At 43.5% G+C, this 19,958-nt stretch overlaps 1 protein-coding gene across 6 annotated transcripts in view; it reads left to right on the forward strand.

Annotated features, from left to right (window-relative positions):
- Window positions 1-16,499, forward strand: part of KSR1 (kinase suppressor of ras 1) — a 76,298-nt gene extending 59,799 nt beyond the window's left edge. For 3 of the 6 annotated variants that reach the window (XM_030028189.2, XM_030028183.2, XM_030028190.2), the window contains 10 exons: window positions 239-280; window positions 1,239-1,293; window positions 2,026-2,071; window positions 3,112-3,491; window positions 4,429-4,525; window positions 5,324-5,457; window positions 5,902-6,033; window positions 6,325-6,460; window positions 6,817-6,950; window positions 11,866-15,446. In XM_030028189.2, the coding sequence (XP_029884049.1) occupies window positions 239-280; window positions 1,239-1,293; window positions 2,026-2,071; window positions 3,112-3,491; window positions 4,429-4,525; window positions 5,324-5,457; window positions 5,902-6,033; window positions 6,325-6,460; window positions 6,817-6,950; window positions 11,866-11,944 (1,235 nt within the window). In that variant the 3' untranslated portion in view covers window positions 11,945-15,446. Of the gene's footprint in view, window positions 1-238; window positions 281-1,238; window positions 1,294-2,025; window positions 2,072-3,111; window positions 3,492-4,428; window positions 4,526-5,323; window positions 5,458-5,901; window positions 6,034-6,324; window positions 6,461-6,816; window positions 6,951-10,131; window positions 15,447-15,498 lie in introns of those variants that run through there. The other 3 variants (XM_030028184.2, XM_030028188.2, XM_030028187.2) reach the window with 3 other exon arrangements.
- The last annotated feature ends 3,459 nt before the right edge of the window (window positions 16,500-19,958 follow it).

Consider the following 19,958-nt stretch of genomic DNA (forward strand, 5'->3'; position numbering starts at 1 on the left):
AGCTTTCATTTGATAAGTATCATCTGTCATAGTCTTCCAAAAATGCATGTGCTGAAATTCACCCCCTCAAGCAGGCTGATAATCTACTAATCTGTTTTCCAACAGTGAGTTGGGACTAATTCATTGAATGCATATGGGGTGCTTACTGATGATCCTCTAACTAACTTGTTTGTGTTTTTTTTTTTCTCCTGGTAACTTTTTTTGCTGTTCTTTTTTTAAAAACCAATTTAAAAAAAAGCTGCCTACTACATTCAGCATAGACAACAATTTATCTTCCCAGGTGAGTTGATTGTTTTAATTCTACTAACCAGCTTCTGTTGCCAAAAAGTAACTTGTTTGTAAACTTGTGCATGCTGCCCAAGAACAATAATTCTGCTTTAAAAAAAAAGTATCTAAAACAATTCAAACTTTCTCTTATCTCAGTATATAATTCAGGCCTCTTTCTCCTAATATGAGGTAGTGATGTGATTTATGTACTAAGGTGAAACTTTGAATATTCAGTTGTTAAACAGTAGCTTTCTGCACACAGCCATGTTCTTTCTTTAAAAAGGCTCACTTTTAGCATTACGTACCTAGCTAGTATAAATGGACACTGTCAGTTCAGGAATGCTGAGCTCACCTTTAGGAACTGAGGCTCTTGCTTAGGGGATTTAACCATGATGCAACACTATTCAAATGTGAATTTGCATATACAAACTTTTCCCGGTCAACTATTCGTGAACCCTTAGAAACAGCTTGTTTGTTTCCAAAGTGAGAATTTATGATGTAGGATGCCAGGTACAGAGTATTTATTTTGAATTTTGGAAGGATTTGGAACCCAAGCTGAATTTCCTGTGCACTCGTGACACAGGACAGAGTAGGTGCATTTGGAATACATGACCTGCAGTATAGATGAATTCAAACATCCTGGTTCTGTGAGGATTTAAGTATTTCTGATTGTCCAAGGCAACTTGAAGGTGTGTAAGCAGTTCACAGACAAGGACTGACCTTGAAAGACATTACAGATAAGTAGGTAAATGAGAAGAAGACTGGGCTTGGTCAATATACAGGCATGTAAGTACTAGGAAAGATAAGCATAGTTTAAAATTAATAAAAGTATAAAATCATATTGTCTGTGGTTGAGTTTACTTTATAATTCCTGAATAAGAAGCAAATAATCACTATTGCAATGTTAAAACTTCCATATCTGTAAGAGATTGAAACGTACAATAAGTATCATAAATGTTCTACTTTCCCAGAAATTCCCAGTCCTGCGCAAATAGCACAGCCTCCAGAAACAGCTGCAGACACTAAGTAAGTATAGTTTTAAATTCTTTTATTTGCATCGTGTTTACCTGGTAATCTTCAGATCAGTCTGAAAGTACTATGTTATGACCAAAACTGAATTTATAATCTGAGAACTCACAGGATAATTTTAGTCAGCAAGGGTGATACTGGTATTCCCAGTTTTATAAAGCTGAATATGATATTTAAATGGGACAGTAAGAAGTCCATGCCTTTAATATCTAGTTATGGTTATGTGTGCATTCCTGCGATGAGAAAGGTCCAATGAAATACAAGTTATGGAGTTTTACAATTAGAAGAGCGTGGCGCACTTAGCTGCAAGCAAACATCTTTTTAAGGGTCTGAATTGTAGGGCATGCAAAAGATTTTAGCCTGCATTGCCAGCACTCACAATTGCTTCTCCCCTCACTGTACGTGTTTCAGTAGTAGGAATGGGAGTATCCATTACTGGAACACATTGTAATAACGTAGCCATGCCACTGCCAAATCAATTCCTACCACTTGATCATTGAAAATCACTTCAAAGTCTTTGTCCCTCATTTGCTAAAGTAAGTTTAGAAAGTCCTTATCTGTTAAGTGGAGCTGTAATTGTATTTTTATCTGACCTCCTATAATGCTATCAAGATCTTTTCTCTATTTGCTTCTTTCCACTCAGCTAATGGAATATGTAGCAGTCTACTTTTCTAAGTCAGGTGGATATGCAAACATTATTTTCACTGTAAACCTGTCTTCTCTTGTTAGTGCTGATCAACAGCCAGACACAGATGGAGTTGAATGTGAAGCAGAGGTAGGTTTTCTGGTTTGCCCTTTTGTACAATCAGAAATGCCATGTTGAAAGTGCAATGAAAAAGTTGTGGCTCTGCAATTATGAGTGTAAACTAGCTGTGCCTTACCTCAGTTCCACTGAACTGTTTGTAATGCAAAGATCTCAACTGAAAATTCATGGTTTCTGTAGCAAGGCTGAAACAATTCAGTACTTGTAACAATACTTAACTTTTTCTAATCGGGCTAAGATGATATTTTTCAAACTTCTGGCTCACTCAGCTTGGCACAGCCATTTTTACATTACAAGAGCTGCAGGCCTGCTGCTGGAGTTACGAGGTCTAAATGCTCTGCAGACCTCAAATCTGCAAATAATGCATGTGTAGGTATTTCCAGTGGTCAGATTAGGTCATGGTAGATCCTGCAAAGCAAAGGCTGTAAGCATGGGCTTATGTTTTGCATAGGAAAGCCTTTCCATACCTATTCACAAGAGTCTGTGATTTTGGTAGTGCCTAAGCATGTGTTCAGCTTGTAGTATGAACACTGGAATGGGTTTCTGTAGGGATGAGTAAACCAGTAGAGATAGAGTTGATGATTTCAGCAGAGGTTACTGGATTTTGGATCAAGCTTGTTGATTTTTGGAGCACTTCTCTCTAACAGGAGAATTTTAGTAATTTCAAAAAAACCTGTGCCCACATTTATTTGAAGAACAAGGAAGTCCTTGACCCTTCCTTTTAGAATGGTCTGGTGCATTTTGCCCCACACTGAAGGCCAAATCCTGAGATGCTGAGCACCTAGAAGTTAGTGCTGGTTCTACAAATTCAACTCTATATGGGATAAAGCCTTGTCTTCACCTGCATGCACTGACCTATAGAAGATGTATGCCTTTTTGTAGCCTTCTGAGATTACTTTGTCCTGTGAAGTGTATTTCTAGAGCTATAGTCAAATGTGTACATCCAACCCCCTGAAGTTCTCTCAAAGAAGCCTTTACTGCTGGCTTGTAGGCTGCTTCTGCCCCTCAGATGGGACTCTCAGCATGTGTTTCCCTTCTCTTTTTGTGAACAGGTGGAAGAACCGGAGACTAATAAATCAGAACCTGAAGATGATGAGGATGAGGTGGAAGATTTGCCAAACAGACGGCCACACTTGCAAGGGATGATTTATCGCAAACCTAGCCAGACCAGCGTCTACCTGCAGGAATGGGACATTCCCTTTGAACAGATTGAACTGGGGGATCCTATTGGCCAAGGACGATGGGGGAAGGTTTACAAGGGAAAATGGCATGGGGAAGTGGCCATCAGGCTGTTGGAGATAGACGGGAACAATCAGGATCATCTCAAGCTCTTTAAAAAGGAGGTGATGAACTATAGACAGACCCGGCATGAGAACGTAGTACTCTTCATGGGAGCATGCATGAACCCTCCTCATTTAGCAATCATTACCAGGTAAGGATATAGCATCTTAGTGTTATTTTTAATATATATGTATTATATAGATAGATAATATTTACTCTTTATATATAAAAATAAACCTTTTACTGCAGTCAGGAGGTGGCAGACATGAATGCAGTCTGTGGTGTTCAGTCTTGGATACTAGGGTTGTCTCCTTTTAGGGAACATACGATATTTTTTGGAAATTTTCTTTTTATTTTTGAACTCTTAAATAATAAAATTCAAAAAGCAGGAGAAAAAAAATATCTGGAACAGGCTGTTCCTCTGCCATCTACTTCCAGATGGTTCCAATTCAGCAAAGCAACAATAAACCAATGTGTGAGGCTGATAATGCAACAGTTCTCTCTCCCTTTCTGTCCCTCTTAGACATACTTGCTGATTAGGCAAAAATTTTATTATTTTTCACCTCTCTTTCATTTTCAGTGCTTAGTTGAGATGAGGATTGTTTAGCCCCTAAATAACAGGGTTTGGGGATGTTCATATGCAGGCTGAATTTAAGTACGGCCAAGGGCATGCCATTCTCATCGTCTGGCAAAGAGGCACTCAGCCATTTCTAATTGCCAGTTCCAAAAGAAGTTTCCTGCTTAAGTGACCAGTAGCACCAGCAGCAGAAGCTAGTGCTCAGGTTTTAAAATCTGGACTTCAAATGTCAGAGCAGTATAACAACAACTGGGTCTCTGAAGAAATACATAAGCATTTGTTGCATATGCTTGAGCATGCTTTAACAATAGGTTTCCTGTACATGTGTACACCCACACAGATGTAAATCAGTCGGGTCCTTAAAGTTCTCTGAAATGGCATTTCTCAGCAGTGGAAGAGGGCTGGGATTCTGTCAACATAAGAAAACCAATTGAATATCCAGTATTACATTCTTATTTCCCTCCAATATTTTAAAGACCTTTTTAATGATTGTTGTTCCTCTTTCCTGTAGCTTCTGCAAAGGAAGGACGCTTCACTCATTTGTAAGGGACCCCAAGATATCCCTGGATATTAACAAAACCAGGCAGATAGCACAGGAGATCATTAAGGTAAGGGTATGTTATGCTAACGGTGACATCCACTTTCTGGGCAGTGCCTCAGCAAGAGCTTAGAGTCTGCACAGCTGGAGAGGTTCTGTAAGTCTCAATAGCCCGACAGGGTGTTGCAGCAGGAGATACTCAAAGTTGGCTGAAAAAAGTGCTGATTTAGTGGGCAGTAAGCTAAGGGCCTGTAAGGAGAGAAATAGAGCTTTTGCTTGCCAGTGAGGCACTAGGGAGGGAGAATTTAGATAAAGGGAATAATGAAGAGAGGTATGCAGGACAGGTTTCCTTCCCAGTCTCTTTATTAGTAACTGCAGCTGAGGTAATGCATTCTGAAGTAGATGGCATTTTCTCCCAGATTTGCACGGTGTTTTCTGTGCTTGCTTTCAGTATTTCTCAACTGAAGAAGCATTTCTAAAGCTGCTGTTTTCTTTTCTGGCAGAAATATCCTGTGAATTTAGTGAGCAAACTTGTGTCAGTTATTCATTTTCTTACACATACAGACTTCAGAATTGTGAAGTCCACAGCCACTTAATGCTTTAACTAAGAGTACCCATCCAGTAGCCTTACTATGCAGAGGATGAAAAGCAATTCAGAGGTTGGCCACTAAACTAAGATCTGCTCTCTTGCAGACTTCCCTTGCACCCTTCCTGCATAAGTCAGACAGCTGGTGTGTCCCCACATACAATTCATTATTTATGCTGGAGTGATAAGAGTAAATATGTATTAGAAAGCAAAGCATGTTCAGGGTTAGAAGAGGCTTGTAAATCATAAAAAAAAGTTTACATCTCTGCATATATTTCCCAGGGCATGGGGTATCTTCACGCAAAGGGGATTGTACATAAGGATCTGAAATCCAAGAATGTTTTCTATGACAATGGGAAAGTTGTGATCACTGACTTCGGATTATTTGGAATTTCGGGTGTGGTTCAGGAAGGAAGGTAAGTGGAGGTTTCAACGTTTGGTCCAATTCTAGAATAATAAATAGTGATCAAATAGGGAAACATTTTGATGCATTACACAGTACAAGTACGGAGCGTTGATTGCTTTAGTACGTACACACATTTTTGGAATATGCATTTTCTTTGTTTTTTTTTTTTAACAGAGTTCTTTCTACAGTTCCAGTAGCACAGAGCTAGGAAGTTATGTAGGGAGTAAGGCTCAGAACACAGAACAAAGAAAACTTTAAGCTCCAAGAATAAGCTGGAGAGTCAGGCTAACACATGCATATTTTTTAATATGGCAAGAAAATTAGAAAGGAAATGTCAGTGAAAACATTTGAGTAAATAAAGTCAAGGCATTAGGTAAAGCACAGATATGGTCCATACGCTGCTTCTTGGCTGAAGCAGTAGTGTTTCAGTACCACTTCTTTCTTTTGAACTCAGGAGGGAGAATGAATTGAAGCTGCCTCATGACTGGTTATGCTACCTGGCCCCTGAAATTGTTCGTGAGATGGCCCCTGGGAAAGACGAAGACAAGTTGCCTTTCTCCAAAGCTGCAGATATCTATGCCTTTGGGTAAGAAAGGAACATCTAAGAGTACAATGGGAGCTTACTAAATGAGATTTGTTATAGACCTGAGCCTTGTGAGTCAGTGGTCCTCTTCTCACAGACTCAGGATTCTAGCTAGGATGCATTTTTCTCACCTACTACAAAAGTCATGGGCGGGAGGGGTGTGTGGTTGGAGGGATTTGCTACACAGGCTTATACACCTTCCAGAGCTTATCTGAAGAAATTGGAACAGTGTCAGGCTTTTGTATCTTTCTCTTAAGAGCAGGCAAAGTCTTGATCTGTCTGTTGATGTTGCAGGACTGTGTGGTATGAGCTCCAAGCAAGAGAATGGCCTTTCAAGAACCAGCCTGCAGAGGCGCTCATCTGGCAGATCGGAAGCGGTGAAGGAGTGAAACAAGTCCTTGCAACTGTTAGTTTGGGGAAAGAAGTCAACGTAAGTACCTCAGTTGCAGGAATCCTTCCATATAGCTATTTATCAGGAAAAGAGGAAGCTGCTTAAAGACGAAATTTATTTCACTTGTATTATAACTCTAAAGATAAAGGGCAGGATTGAGAACAGATTGGAATGGGACACCAGGTTAGATACTGAGCCTCTGCCTGTAACTGTCATACAGAAGTGGACATCCACTGGTACACAGGATACTGTTTGTTTAATAGAGGTCTTGGACATTCTCATAATCAGTATCTCTGGTTGGGCTCGCACAAATCACAGCGCTCAATCTGTTGCTTGGTCTGCACAGTTGACCTGTGAACTAAGTGGAGATAATGAGCCACAAATATCATTTGCAGGAAATTCTCTCAGCGTGCTGGTCATTTGATCTCAGTGAGAGACCTAGCTTCACTGTCCTCATGGATATGCTTGAAAAACTGCCAAAATTGAATCGTCGGCTCTCCCACCCAGGGCATTTCTGGAAGTCTGCTGAGTGAGTATTTGCTGCTGTTAAGAATATTTATGCCACTCAGAATTTGCTAACTGATCATTTCTGTGCTTTTTTTTGCCTTCCTGGGGGCTGTCAAACCTCTGATGGGAGAGTATCAGTGTGCTGTTCTGCTTTTCTAGTTACTAGGAAATTATGTAATTAAGCTTACATGCTTCAGACAGTTAATTTCCTACTCTTAACACATTCACATCCCTCCTTCAGCAGATTACTTACCTAGCTTTATGTTTGGTTTCAGAGAGTATCTATCAACAGTATTGGAAAGGGCCCACACTGACCCCAAAGTGGTTAGAATAATGGCTGGTAGTGACTGAGGAAGGGAAGGACCAAAGAATGTGCCACCATTTCCCTTTGAAACTGAACTGTCAAATTTTGGAATTATCCTAAGTTTGTAGCCTTCCTCAAGGAGCATGTGGGGGAAAAAATCCAACCCCCTCCTCTTTACAGAAAAGCGCCCAATTTGCACAGGCAGATAAAGAAATGCAGCGTTAGTCCTGACTCAGAACAGTTGATTTCTGGGGAAAAACCAAAGTAGGTAGTAAGCATGTGTCAAGTGATTTAGAAATCCTGAAGATGCAGTAAACTGACAGCTAGGAATGAGTGGCAATGTTTGGACTGAATCTCTTAAGTTGGAATTATGTCAAGATCTGGACCAAGGAAAGAAGTCACGTGAAGTCAGCATAAGTCCTTGCCAGATCGTGATACATTCAAAGTCAGTTTCTGTGTTGCAATTGGGAAAGAAAGGTCTCATACAATCAAGCATCAGTACACTGTCAAAACTGGAAGAGGTCCCTCAAAACACCTGATTGTACATCCCATGACATCTGTTATGACAGACCAGACCAGAATATAAAACTCATTCCAGTTCAGACTGGATGAGCATAAATCCACAAGGCCTAAAACTTTCAGCTTCCCTTCTCACGAATAACCTGTCACTCTGAGAAGGATGGTTCCCAGTTCCACTTCTACCAAAAGCAAGTGGAAGCAAAGCAGATAAAGTTTCTGGAGCCAAGAGACTGAAACCCCCACCCCAGACCAGTTTTATGTCAGTTGTCTAATTTCCACTGCTGACTGCTGTTAGCCTGAGTAGTTCCAATGGACTTCAGTGAACAGGCTGGGCCTGCAAGCCCCAGTGAAAGACAGCCGGTCTGGTTTCAGGAACATGCTTAGAGTTTCTGTTAGGCACAAGGTTACGTTTTGGTGACCTCAGTGTTTGTAAAGTCTGCAGGAGATCAGACACGTTTGTGACCAGTGCCCATTTACTTCGCTTGGTGTTTCTTTTCATCTACTGAACCGCTAATATTTATTTTCTCTTTTCTCCTTTTTTTGATGTTTAATCTACCCTTTTCTTTCCCATAACCATTCACGATCTTCCTGCAATACCTTATCATAACTAACCAAACACTTCTGTTTGCTTATATGGTGACTGTCATGGCATTTTGTGCTTTGGTGGGTGTGGTTTATTTGGGGTTTTGGTTGAAAATTTCGCCATTTGTCTCTTGTGCAATTTCCCTAACATTTGTACTGGATCCCTGATGCATTATGATCTCTAACGACTTTAAAGTGCGGAATGCTTCTCCAAGACTGTGGCCTCATCTTTATACGAAAGGACACTATTATCATCAATGATTGAACGCTTACTAGCCACTCATTGATAAGTAGAACTGTCTGGTATTTTTTCCTCGCACTAGACAGGTATATACGTGTATCACAGCACTCGTTTTAAAAAAGTACAACAAAGGGTTGAGATAGCCTTACATTTGGCAGTTGTTCTTTGCATCATCAGTGACTGCCTTTGTGTGCTGTGGCACGGTTGGGAGGCAAGGTGTCTTTCTGCACCCCGAACGCTCACTACTCCAGCAGAGCTGTCATGGCTACACTTCAGTCCTTGTGATTTCAATTGTCTAGATTTTTTAAAATAAAAATTTAAAGAGAAACCAACAGAATCTGAGCTAAAAAATGGACCTGCATGTGATTACTGCTTCTTACCTGTCCTTCAGTCATAATTTAAGAGAAACAATTTTTTTTCCTCTTCTGGCCTAAAGCATACCAAACCCAATTTCCAGGCACAGCTTGTGTTGGCCAGATCTATACCCAGCTACCTTGAGTACGTGCTTTTCAATTATCCGTTCCTTCAAGTCATCCAGCTTCACTTGTTACATTTCCTCCTATTTTTTTTAAAGTAATCCTCGCTTGCCTCAAAGGAAGATCATTGTATTTAAGTTGTGTTATGTTATGAAGACAGCAATTCTTTTGCCAGGAGATTTGCATGATACAGCAGTGTCCTTTGGTAATATTTTTTCTTTTCTACAGAAACACACTGTACTCCAACACTGTGGTTCTGTGTGTCAACACTTTCACGCCCTCATTTCTCTATACAATAAGATCTTACTTGTGTTGGATCATTAACTCTGATGACTGATTTGACATCTCTTCACCTACCTAACCAGACACACAGAGCAGACTGAGAGCCCAGGCTGTCTACACATTCCCATGCAGACAATCACACTTTCGCATTGTCCTCTAACATCACATTGGAAATGAACTTGAAGTAATGCTTCCCATTTGGGCAGTCAGTTCGTGAGAATGCTCAATTCCAGAGCAATTTGCCAAGTGATTATTTTGGATTAGTGTTTCCATAGGGAGTTATTCTTGAACAGCTTGTGGAACTGCAGAACCATGTCTTATGTAGTAGCTACCCTAATTATTTTTGCCTGGGTAGATGGACCAACACCCCCACCCCCCACCCCCACAAGTGGTTCATGTTGATTTGCATACATTACTACTTTTTCTCTGCTCAAAGCATTTAATAGGGGAGAGGTACTTTAAGTGTCACTATTAATTATCAGCATTGACAGCTGAATTAGCGCTCATTGAAAGGAAAGTGCAGGCAGCTCAGTTGTTCATCCCCTGCAAACTACATTATACTTAAGTCACACTTGGGAGGCTCCCTGTAGCCATGCCAGCCAGAGACCTACTCAGATTCAAAGCCCTCTAAAGACATGTTCACATCCCCTCTGACAAATCCTTTGAGAAACTTTGCACTAACCTTGTGCTTTATTCTGGTGTAAGCTTTATAATATGTAGTTCTCAAGGGCTTGCTTTAAATAACTGAAAACTAACTCTCATGGTGTCTTTTTCCCTTCCCTCCCGTATTTCTTTGTAGGTTGTAGCTACTGGTGCAATAATGGGCTCCACCTTGCATGCTTCCATGTGTTGTATCCTAACCGGCAACTTGGACAATCACCTTCCATTTAAAAAAGCAAAAACAAACCACGAAATTAACCCATGGACATAATCAACACTTTATCCGAATTCTCCTTTTCTGCCTTTTTCCGCTTGGTGTGGGCTGTTAGCTTGAATAACAACTCCTGTCTGCAAGAAGTTACTGTCTAACAACGTGGCCATCTTTCACTTCTGAAGCATTTCAGCAGGCTGTAACTTCCTCCTGGAAAGGGTCTAGTGATCTGCTCTCTAAGTAACCAGGTGCAAGCAACAGCAAGTGCTGTGTGTCCTGCCCAGCAGGTTGGGGGTTTTCCTGAAAGTGGTGTGACTTGTGCATGTTCTGCAAGTCCCGCGAGGCAGAGGGGTGCAGTCTCCTAGCTGCAGTCTGAGATTATGCCTGTCATCCTTAGTGCTGGCCTGTGGCTTTGTGACTGAAGGTAACAAGTACGTTTTCACAGGCACATCGGATGACTGACTGAACACTCCACTTGCACTGCAAACCAACAAGAGTTAAGGGCCAGATTGTGCTGGTTCTCCCTTGGGACCAGAGCCAGCATTGAAGCCAGGGTCAATTCTGTCAGGGGCTGGATGAAGCTGGTACAGTTCTTGAGTGGAAAGAAGGATGGTCCTTGCTCTGCTGGGAGCAGATCGCAGTCCCTTAGCCTACCAGGGACCAGGCCACAAGTGGTGTCCAGAACTAGCCCATGTGGGTCAGCTGGGATCAGCCACAATGCAATGTAAAAGAGGAGGAAAGCAAGAGCACCCTTCAGTTCCTCCTCCCCTTGCAAATCTAGTGCTTTGAATTTTATGATTTGCTTCTGTTTACATCCCCTGTTCAGCAAAATGTCTGACTTAACGTTAGGGGCTTTGCAGATTTGTAGGTAACACAGCAAATATGTGCCTTTTTTTTAGAAAAGGTCTTTTTTCATTCTTTACTGATTCATGGTTTTGAAAAAATACCTTGCTTCGGAGAGGAGAAGATAGGGACAGAGGAGAATATGCACCAAGAACCAGGGAGGCTTCTACTGTCTTCAGTGAGGACAAATACACCCACCTACTCATTCTCTCAGAAAGTCTGCTGCAAGAGCTCACTTATTCAGGCTCTCTGCTTTGCTGTCACCTGAGTGTGTGTGTGTGTGTGTGTGTAGGAAGGCATTTTGAAGTGAAAATATTTCTAGCTATGCTAACACTTTAAGAGTGAAGGAAAAAGACATCTTTATGCACTTGCTACAGTCTATAAAGAGGAGCAAACGGGTTCGAGTTTGTTCTGTTGGAGTTTTTTTAATCGATTGATGTACCTTGTCAAAACACCCCTTTCTCTTAAAAAGAAAATTCTGTAAGTAATTTTTTCCTTCCCTTCTACTTCAAGGAACTAAGTGCCCATTGAAAACAAGTGTTGGGCTTCTACCCACCTTAGGTACTTATGAAAACCTCCTGTTTCTCCAATTTGAGGCAAATCAGATTTGTGCTGTACGTTTCCACTGATGAGGTTAGCATGAATAAGTTCACGTGTTTACTGCTTAATTACTTAAGCTTCTTTTCTGGGTGATCTGAAGTTGTATGAGATCAGGATCTAACCCATTTTAGTTCCTTTTATAGGACTGTGGCTTTGTAAGAAAAATTAAAAATAAATAACTTTCCCCTCCCTTCTCCTCTCCCTCCCCACTCTTTTCAGCATTAACAGTAGCAAAGTTGTCCTGCGTTTTGAAAGATTTGGCTTGGGAATCCTGGAACCAAGTAATCAAAAGATATAGCATGGTGTGTAATTGTCTTGTGATAATGTTGTCTGCCTACTTACACAAAGCATCAGAAATCTTCACTGAATCTACCAAGCTATGAAACTGGTGCAGCCACAGCTGAAAGCCGCACGACCATCAGTTCACAGTCCTGTGTTGTTCATAAAGTCTGAATTCTGCCTGAGCACCAGCGGTTATTTAAAGAATGTTTACATGATACTTTTGTGTGAACTATATTTTTTTAAACATAATAAACAGTGAATCAAGTTTAACTACAGCCATTCTCAAATAGCACTGAAAAAAGAACTATTTCTAGTTCCTTCTTGTGTCTATGGTAAATAGGAGCTATCTTCTGCCTTCAAAGCATTCGTTTTCCCCAAGAGAAATGGAACTGGCTTGTTTCAGAATGGCAATGCACCTAGTACAAGGGGTTGGAGTTTGAGATTGCATTTTTCTTTCATTAAGGTAAAAATCTATTGCACTGTGATTTGCCCAAACCAATCACTGAGCTCTGAGGTTTGCTTCAGCAGGGTTGGTCCAAGCTCTGGGTTACCTTGACTTAAGTTACACTAGTACAAATCTACTTCTGATAGGAGAGTTTCTAATCCTGTAAGCTGTGTCTCAGACTCAAGCGCTCTTCTACACAGAACTCACAATAAAAGCTGCTTGTTCTCCTACAGTCCTGTAGGAAGCTTAAGACTTGCTGGCCTTTGAAGAAAAGAAAACCAAAACCCAAACATGACTTGTTCTAGCTCCGCACACAGGGGCCAAGTTCTTCTTTTGAAGTTTTGAGCACAACACGTTCTAGCCCCTAAACTAGCAGCATTTCTAGAAATACAACAGTGACCGACCAGACTTGACTCTTACTGCCCCAATCACCATTTCATTTGTAGAAGAAAAGACATTTTCCAGAGCTGCAGGGAGAGGCAAGGCAAGGGAAAAAGCCATCCCTAAACGATGCATGAAATAAGGTCTTGATGCACTGAGCTTGTTAAGAAGAGATTCAAAGTCATTCCTCCTGCCCCCCCCCCCCCCCCCCCCCCAGTGTTGCTGGCTCCTATAGCCAGTCGCATTTAAGTTTGTAAGCAAGCTGTTTGTTTTAAAAAATTTAGGACTAAAGCAGTTGTTTGGGGGAAAACTAAGAGTGACAGAAATCTTGCAACCAGGAAAGTTATATCTTGGTCTAGAGGACCTGACTCAACCCAACAGCTCAGACTTGTTTCAAAGGTGAATTTTAAGACAACAACCACCCCCCACACCCCCTCTCCAATGTGTAACGTGCAGGTTATAAAGAATACATCTGATTACCGCATTTAAGGTGACAGATGCATTATCCCACTGCAAGTGAACTGCAGGCAGCATTAGCAAAGGCTCCTTCGTGCTTCCCTTTCATATTCCTCTGCCTTCTGCCAGCCAGGGAAGTAGGAGAACCCTCATTACACAATACACCTTCAGATCCTTTCTGGCCTCATAGTGCTTCGTTTTGTTGAGATGGTTCATAAGGGCTCCCTGGAAGCCAAATTTCATTTCTCCAACGGTACTAGTACATTACACACCCCACTCTATTCCTTTCACTGTCATCACAAGGGCTTGACATGAGGATCACAGAGTGGAGCTCTGAATTCCTCTGTAAGGCAGGCAAAGGGACAGGCACGCAGTTTGGCTACTTACAGGTGGCTGACTTCTGTAGAAAATTACATGGCAAAGAAAATTCCTGAGTTCTGTTGAGCAGAGAGCTTCACTCCTACTATGTGCAAGTCAGTTATATTCTCTTACAAATATTTTTGATAGAGTGACTTTTAAAATGTGTCGCAGATATAAAAGAAAAAATTGGTTTGGTGGTAGCCAAGCGTGGCATCGTGGTACTCTCTTGACCTCCTTCCTCTCCCCCACCTTTATAAAGCAAATAAATCCCCTCCAACTATACCATGTATTTAACCTACACCACTTGCTTCTCTTCAAGACTTGCTACTGTTTGTTCTCTCACAGTAATTTTGTGTCAGCAGTTTTGAGCAGAAGTTGTTTTCCCAGCAAGTACTGCTTAAATAACTACAGCACAACACAAACCTAAAGCGTGGAGAAATGTGCTGCTTTGCACCGGTAACATTACAAACCCATCGGCCGAAACCCTCCGTAGGCTTCACTGTGCATCTTGCCTTAGAGAAGAGCCGAAGCTGCTGCTGGATGCAAATTGTTGCTCTGTAGCCTGCAGTGCTGAACAGCCCTTCAGCTAACTCTGCATCTGAGGGTGGCAGCAGCCTTGGTGTGCTCCTCACTATTTATTTCTGCCATCTGTGTGCATAAAACAGGTCCCAAAAGCTGGGACACGCAGAACTTCTCAGTGTGGGAACCAGTGGCCCAACTTGAAAACAGACAGGGGCTCCTTGCCTGTTCATCAGCAGTAATGCTGCTGTGCAAATGTGCAAGAACTACGCTGGGAAAGCAATATATTCTCAATTTTTTTTCTAATAAGATGACTGGCTAGGAGGACAGCCAGCACCGGATGACCAGCCAGATTAAAACAAAAAAATTAAGAAAAAAAACCAAGAAAACTTATCAACCATTTGTCCTTCCTACGACTGCCCTCAGGTGCAATTCAAACACTGTCTGCGAAGACTTTCCAGACACAGAGCTGCATTGCCCCTTGCTTTTAGGCAGGCCTTCCTCGCCTGTTTCAGCAGGGCCACTTGCCTAGAACCCAACGTCCTTTCGTGCGCACTTTAAAGCGTGCTGAACGCTAATGGGAGACTGATCCCCTGCTGAGCACTGCCCAGTGGTGCCCCGCTGGGAATACTGCCCTACTGCTCCAGTCCTGGGTTTCAAAACCTGCCTTTAATCATGAGTTTTGGGATTATAATTCAACCTGACCTTGGTTTTGTGTTTAACACCCATAAATTGCTCTTGAAAGCAAAACCCAGCCTCCTGGACCCAGTATATCCGAGAGGAGAGACTTGGTCACTGTCTCTGGGATGATTTTTGTTTTAATCAGCTGGTGTAAGACGCATGGCAATCGACCGAAACCGGTGGGGTTGTACAGCTGTGAAGAGAGTGGAGCTCTCTTGTCCCTCAACATGTTGCAAACCAAGCGACAGTCGTTAGGTTGCATTGTTTTGTGGTCACACGTACTGTCTCCTTGTGTGCTGGTGTAAGGGCGTGAAGCACGGTAAGCCTGTACCAATTTAAGAGTTGTAAATGTGAAGCTGGCTGTACAATGCTGCTACAAAAGCCACACGTCAGTAGTGAATGTAAATGGAGTCTGTAATATGGTGAAAATGGACACGTTTTCTTTTCAAATGTGATGTAAACTTTGTACAGTAAAGAATTTTTTTTATATTTTCTATCAACTGAGTGTCTTCCAGAATTGCTATTAAATTAATTAAAAATTGTTAGTATTAACAACAGTTTCTGTATTAGTTTATGCAACCAGCAAAAAAAAGAAAAAAAAAGAGTGCACTCCATGCTAATGAAATTCTGGATATGTAGGAATCTTTTCGGTGAATAAATCTTTGCTCTGGATAAAGCAAGTGTTACAGAATTGTGGTTTGACCTTTTCCCCCTCCATCTACTTGTAGCCGAACCAAAACACGAGCAGATTTCCACAGTGACCCACTAACACATCGCACTGCGTAGAACACCCACTGCTGGAGGATTCGCAGGACACTGAAGCGTTACATATCACGCAGCGGGGAGGCTGCGAAACCCCAGCGCGGAGGACTAGGCTTTCGGCTGGTGTCGGATCCTAGGAAGGTCACAAGCAAGAGAGAAAGCCAAAAGCCGTGCTCAGTGCCTTTTCGCTTGCTCTCACCGTCAAGTGTTCACCCTCGAGGAAATGACGGGCTGCCTCCCAGCCGAACTTTCTCTAAGTAGTGGGAGACACTCTCTGTGGTTTAAAGTTAGGAATTCAAGGCAATACATTTAAAAGACCAGAAAATGTGGGAGGTGTGTAGGAAGAAAGAGAAGTGGACGGACAGAGAGGACCGTCCTGCAGTGACGTGTCAGCTGACGCACGGGGAGGTCACCAGCTCCATCGTCACTTTTACTGCGGTTGTTCGCCCTCGCCTCCCTGCCCTTCGCTTGTCTTGAGCGAAGCAGCAGAAGGGGAATTTCCCATCATTTCCCCATTTCCTTTGCCACTCTCAAGAGCCTGACAGACACGGGGCGATACAAATGGGACGGGTCACCCTTGGGGGAGTCAGCGACCAGAGTGGGACCCTCGCGATGGGCAAGGGCAGCCCCGGTGCGCGGCCCCCTCCGTGGCACACACAGGAACCCGCAGGAGAGCACAGACCCCCGGGCGCTGCCACGGCTGGGGGGCATCGTGCCGCAGAAGCTGTGCCGAAGCCATCCTGCCCTGCCGAGCTCGGCGGACCTGGCCCAGGGCGGGGACGACAGGGAGGCAAGTGCATGTGAAAAACCCTTCTCTGAGTTGGGCAAGAATAAGCAGCCATCGTGACAGACAGTGGTCCTGTTTCTAGAAATCCTATTGCAACAGAGAAACTCTTGGAATAAGGTGCTGAAGCAAAGGGTGACAAAAGTCTCAGGTTTAGCTCATGTAAGAAAAAGTAAGATTAGGAAAAAAAGAAAAATCAGTATTACAGCTTGGTCTATAGCCCTTGCTGTGTCTTACAGCTTGCTTTCACTAGACTGACTTGTTAATTTACGGCCTTTGAGCTTTCTTCCCATTATATTAGCTGTCAATCACTGACATCCTTCCACAAATGAGATTACAAGTGTGTGTCTTTTTGGCAAGCATGGTTCATTTTGTTTCCTCTCACAAGTCAAATTTAAGAGGCCTTCAGTTACAGTACAGCTGACAAACTGTTTCTTCAGCTTGTATAACAGGCTGAAGCACCAGGCTGTTCACTGCCTTTTTGCTGTAACTCGGCTTCTTACAACAAATCCCGTCAAAAAGAAAACGGCGAGAGGGCAGGCGTGGGCTTTCTCGGAAGCTCCTGCAGCCTCCCGCACAAATCCTTCCCTGGGATTTGATTGCCTCCTCGTGGCTACTGCCGTTAATTGCAGCTCTCTCCCCCCTGCCCCTATGTACGACGCCAGTTTAAGAGATGTTGAGTCCGTTTGCAATCACCAAAGTTTTCCCTCCTGGGTATGAATGAGTCACGTTATTTCGTGGTTTAAGAACGCCGTCATTTAGTTTTCTTGAAGCGCTAAACTATGTTGAGAAGCTGCCTCCCACCCACATGCCACTCCAGGCCATTCCTCAGACCCCGCTTGCCTTTTCCCCTCCTTGCTCCGCACCCCACCAGCGCCTGCTGCCTGGCCGGTTCGCACGGATTGGCCCTCCCTGCAGGTAAACCCGACCTGGCGTCCTCCTGTCCCACGGTCATCCCTTCCACCGACTCCCCAAGGAGGCAGGAGCTCCGCCGTCTCCCCTCCGCCACCAGCACGCCCCAGTGAACGCCGGCGGGTTCGGTCACCCACGGGCTCTGCAAGAGCCCCCGGCGCACGCGCAACTCCGGCCCCGCACGACTACGGGGAACTGGGCACCTCTGGCCCCGCACGACTACGGGGAACTGGGCACCTGCCCGGCCACTGGCCAGAGCCGCCGGCGGCACCCAGAGCTTCCCAGCTCCTGCCACAACCTTTCCACCTGCAGAGCCGGGGCAAAGCTCTGCCAGCGAGACACAGGCTGCTTTGCTCTCCTCAGTGGAAGTGACGTTGGAGTGTGTTAATTAATCCCAGGAACGTTACGCTGCTGCCAAACAGCTTTATGCTGAAAATAATGGCAGCATTGTACTGTCCCGCAGGGAAAAGGCCAAGGCATTATAGAAGCGCAATTTTACATTTCATCCATCTTATCTAGATCTTTCATATGCAAACAATAAAAAGCTTAAGGTAAGTTGAGCTTTGTTGTTTTTCATAAAGAATAAGAAATAATGAATTTAATTCTCAATTAATCTCGAAGGGCAAGGGTGTTTTAATTTAAAACAAAACAAAACAAAACCAAAAAAACATTGTCAAGCATAAAGGTTCTATTCCACCAGCTGTGAACTACAACAGTTTGATATTTGCCTGGCCACAGTTACATCCGAGCAATTGCAACCTGGTTGTCTGAAGCACCAGCAAAGCAAGGCACCTCTCTCCTTGAATAGCAGCAGCTAATGTGGCACGAAGGCAGCCAGCAAACGGGGGAACACGGGCAGCGCCTGCCTATAGACAAGCGGCTCCCTGTGCAAGTGCACTTGTCTTGGATCAAGAGGCACTTCAATACTGTCGCTACATGCGGGGTGGCTCAAATTGATCTGCAGAGACAGGCAGCACATGGCAGCACCCTGGTAATCACTAGGATGCCCTGCCAGCTTCTGTCAGAAAAAAGTTCTAATTCCTACCAAAATAACTGCATGATGCCCCCACACCACCTTTATTCCCATCGAGGACTTACAGCAAGTGTTGGTCTTACTTGCTTTGATATGAGGATTTTGTGTCTCTGGGGGTTTAGACTCCTCGTCACTCTGAAGGCAGGAGAAGAGATTGCACTCCATGTAAACCCAGGGTTTGGGCAAAAACCCACAGTCCCCAACACCTTGCTGAAGCACTCGTGGGGGAAGGAAGACCTCAGTCCCTCAAGCAACATGCCACTCTCCCAGGGCAGGACTTCACAATAAGCAAAGTCATTTTACATTGTCGCTTTTTGCACCAGCTGACCCTGGCAAAGTCTGTACAGTCACCAAGACCCCTCAGCAGAGAGCTATGCTGGGGCCCTCTTTTGAGGCTTTCTAAAGTGACGTTCAGTTTCAGACAGGCCCAGAGCTCAGCCCTCGGGTTTGAGGCAGCTGTGACGGAACAGCCTGAAGAGCCCAAGAGCTAAACCATTGAGACCCCATCCACCGTTTTTCAAGTTCACAACCAGGAGAGCAGATGGTATCTGCAGGTACGTTGTTAACCAGGACAAAGACTGGAACTCATCGTGCTTCAGGCAACAGCCAGGCATTTTCTGAGATCGCGCAAAAATCTCCAACACCTGACAAGCATTAATGCTTTGCTGTCCCTTCCTATCCAGTCCTGCTGGAGGCAGGGTCAGCAAAGCAACCAAAGGTTCGTAACGACTCTAGTAACAAGTGGCAACTGCCACACTAACCACTGCGGGTCACAACCCACCAAGTCTTCCTTAAGACCCGCTAGATGACATGAGCGGCACCGGATCACTTACCTTACAGAGCTGGAAAGCAAAGGCTCAGTTAAGGCTCAGATCAAACTTTTTTCTCCGCTGCTACACGGCAAAACAGTGAGAGCTACACGCAAAAGCTGCAGTCCCTGAACACGATCCAGCCTGTTCAACGTGTTAGCCCTAGCTTAACGACTAACAGATTTGCAAGAGCAACTTCACAGAGACTCAACAAACAGGAAGATTTGCGTTTACTGCCTGCCTCTTGCTTCCCCTGTTAAATCTTCATTCCTCTGACACAGAAGTTTTGCTGCAGCACTCCCACTGCTCTCTCCCCGTTTATAGATTTGCATCTACTGTGATGCCCGGTGCTTCAAGGTGGCCACGAAGGGACGCCACCGGTTTGATTGCACCTCTGGGGTTCCTAGTCTGCAGCAGGTTGATATGCTCGAGATCGGAGGAGATGTTACTCTGACCCAGGCTCTGGTTTAGAGACAAGATCCCACGCACAGCTTGACAAGCCATTATATATCACGGTAAGACATCACTTAACATTAGCAGCCATCTAGGAATTCTGTCAAAGCACGTTTTGTTAGAAAAAAAAACTTAAATACCTGTCTCATGCTGAAAGCCTAAAAACACTTGTTAACCTTTGATTTATACAATGGGGCGTACTCCTGTTCAGATCATATTCTTAGATTTTTAATAGCCTTTTCACAATATTTCTCTTTCTTTGATGAATAGTCCAAGAATTTTTTTTTCTCTCAAAGACAACAAAAGCTTCCTACCCCCTTTTTTTCTGAAGCGACCAGTATCACATCTCAATGGAGACAAATTCAAGCACAAGCAGAGATCATTTCTAGCTCCGGACACCTGCAGTGTAACACTCAACTGCATTTTAAACCTTAA

The sequence above is a fragment of the Aquila chrysaetos genome, chromosome 10 (genome assembly GCF_900496995.4).
Source record: "Aquila chrysaetos chrysaetos chromosome 10, bAquChr1.4, whole genome shotgun sequence".
NCBI classification, from domain to species: domain Eukaryota; kingdom Metazoa; phylum Chordata; class Aves; order Accipitriformes; family Accipitridae; genus Aquila; species Aquila chrysaetos.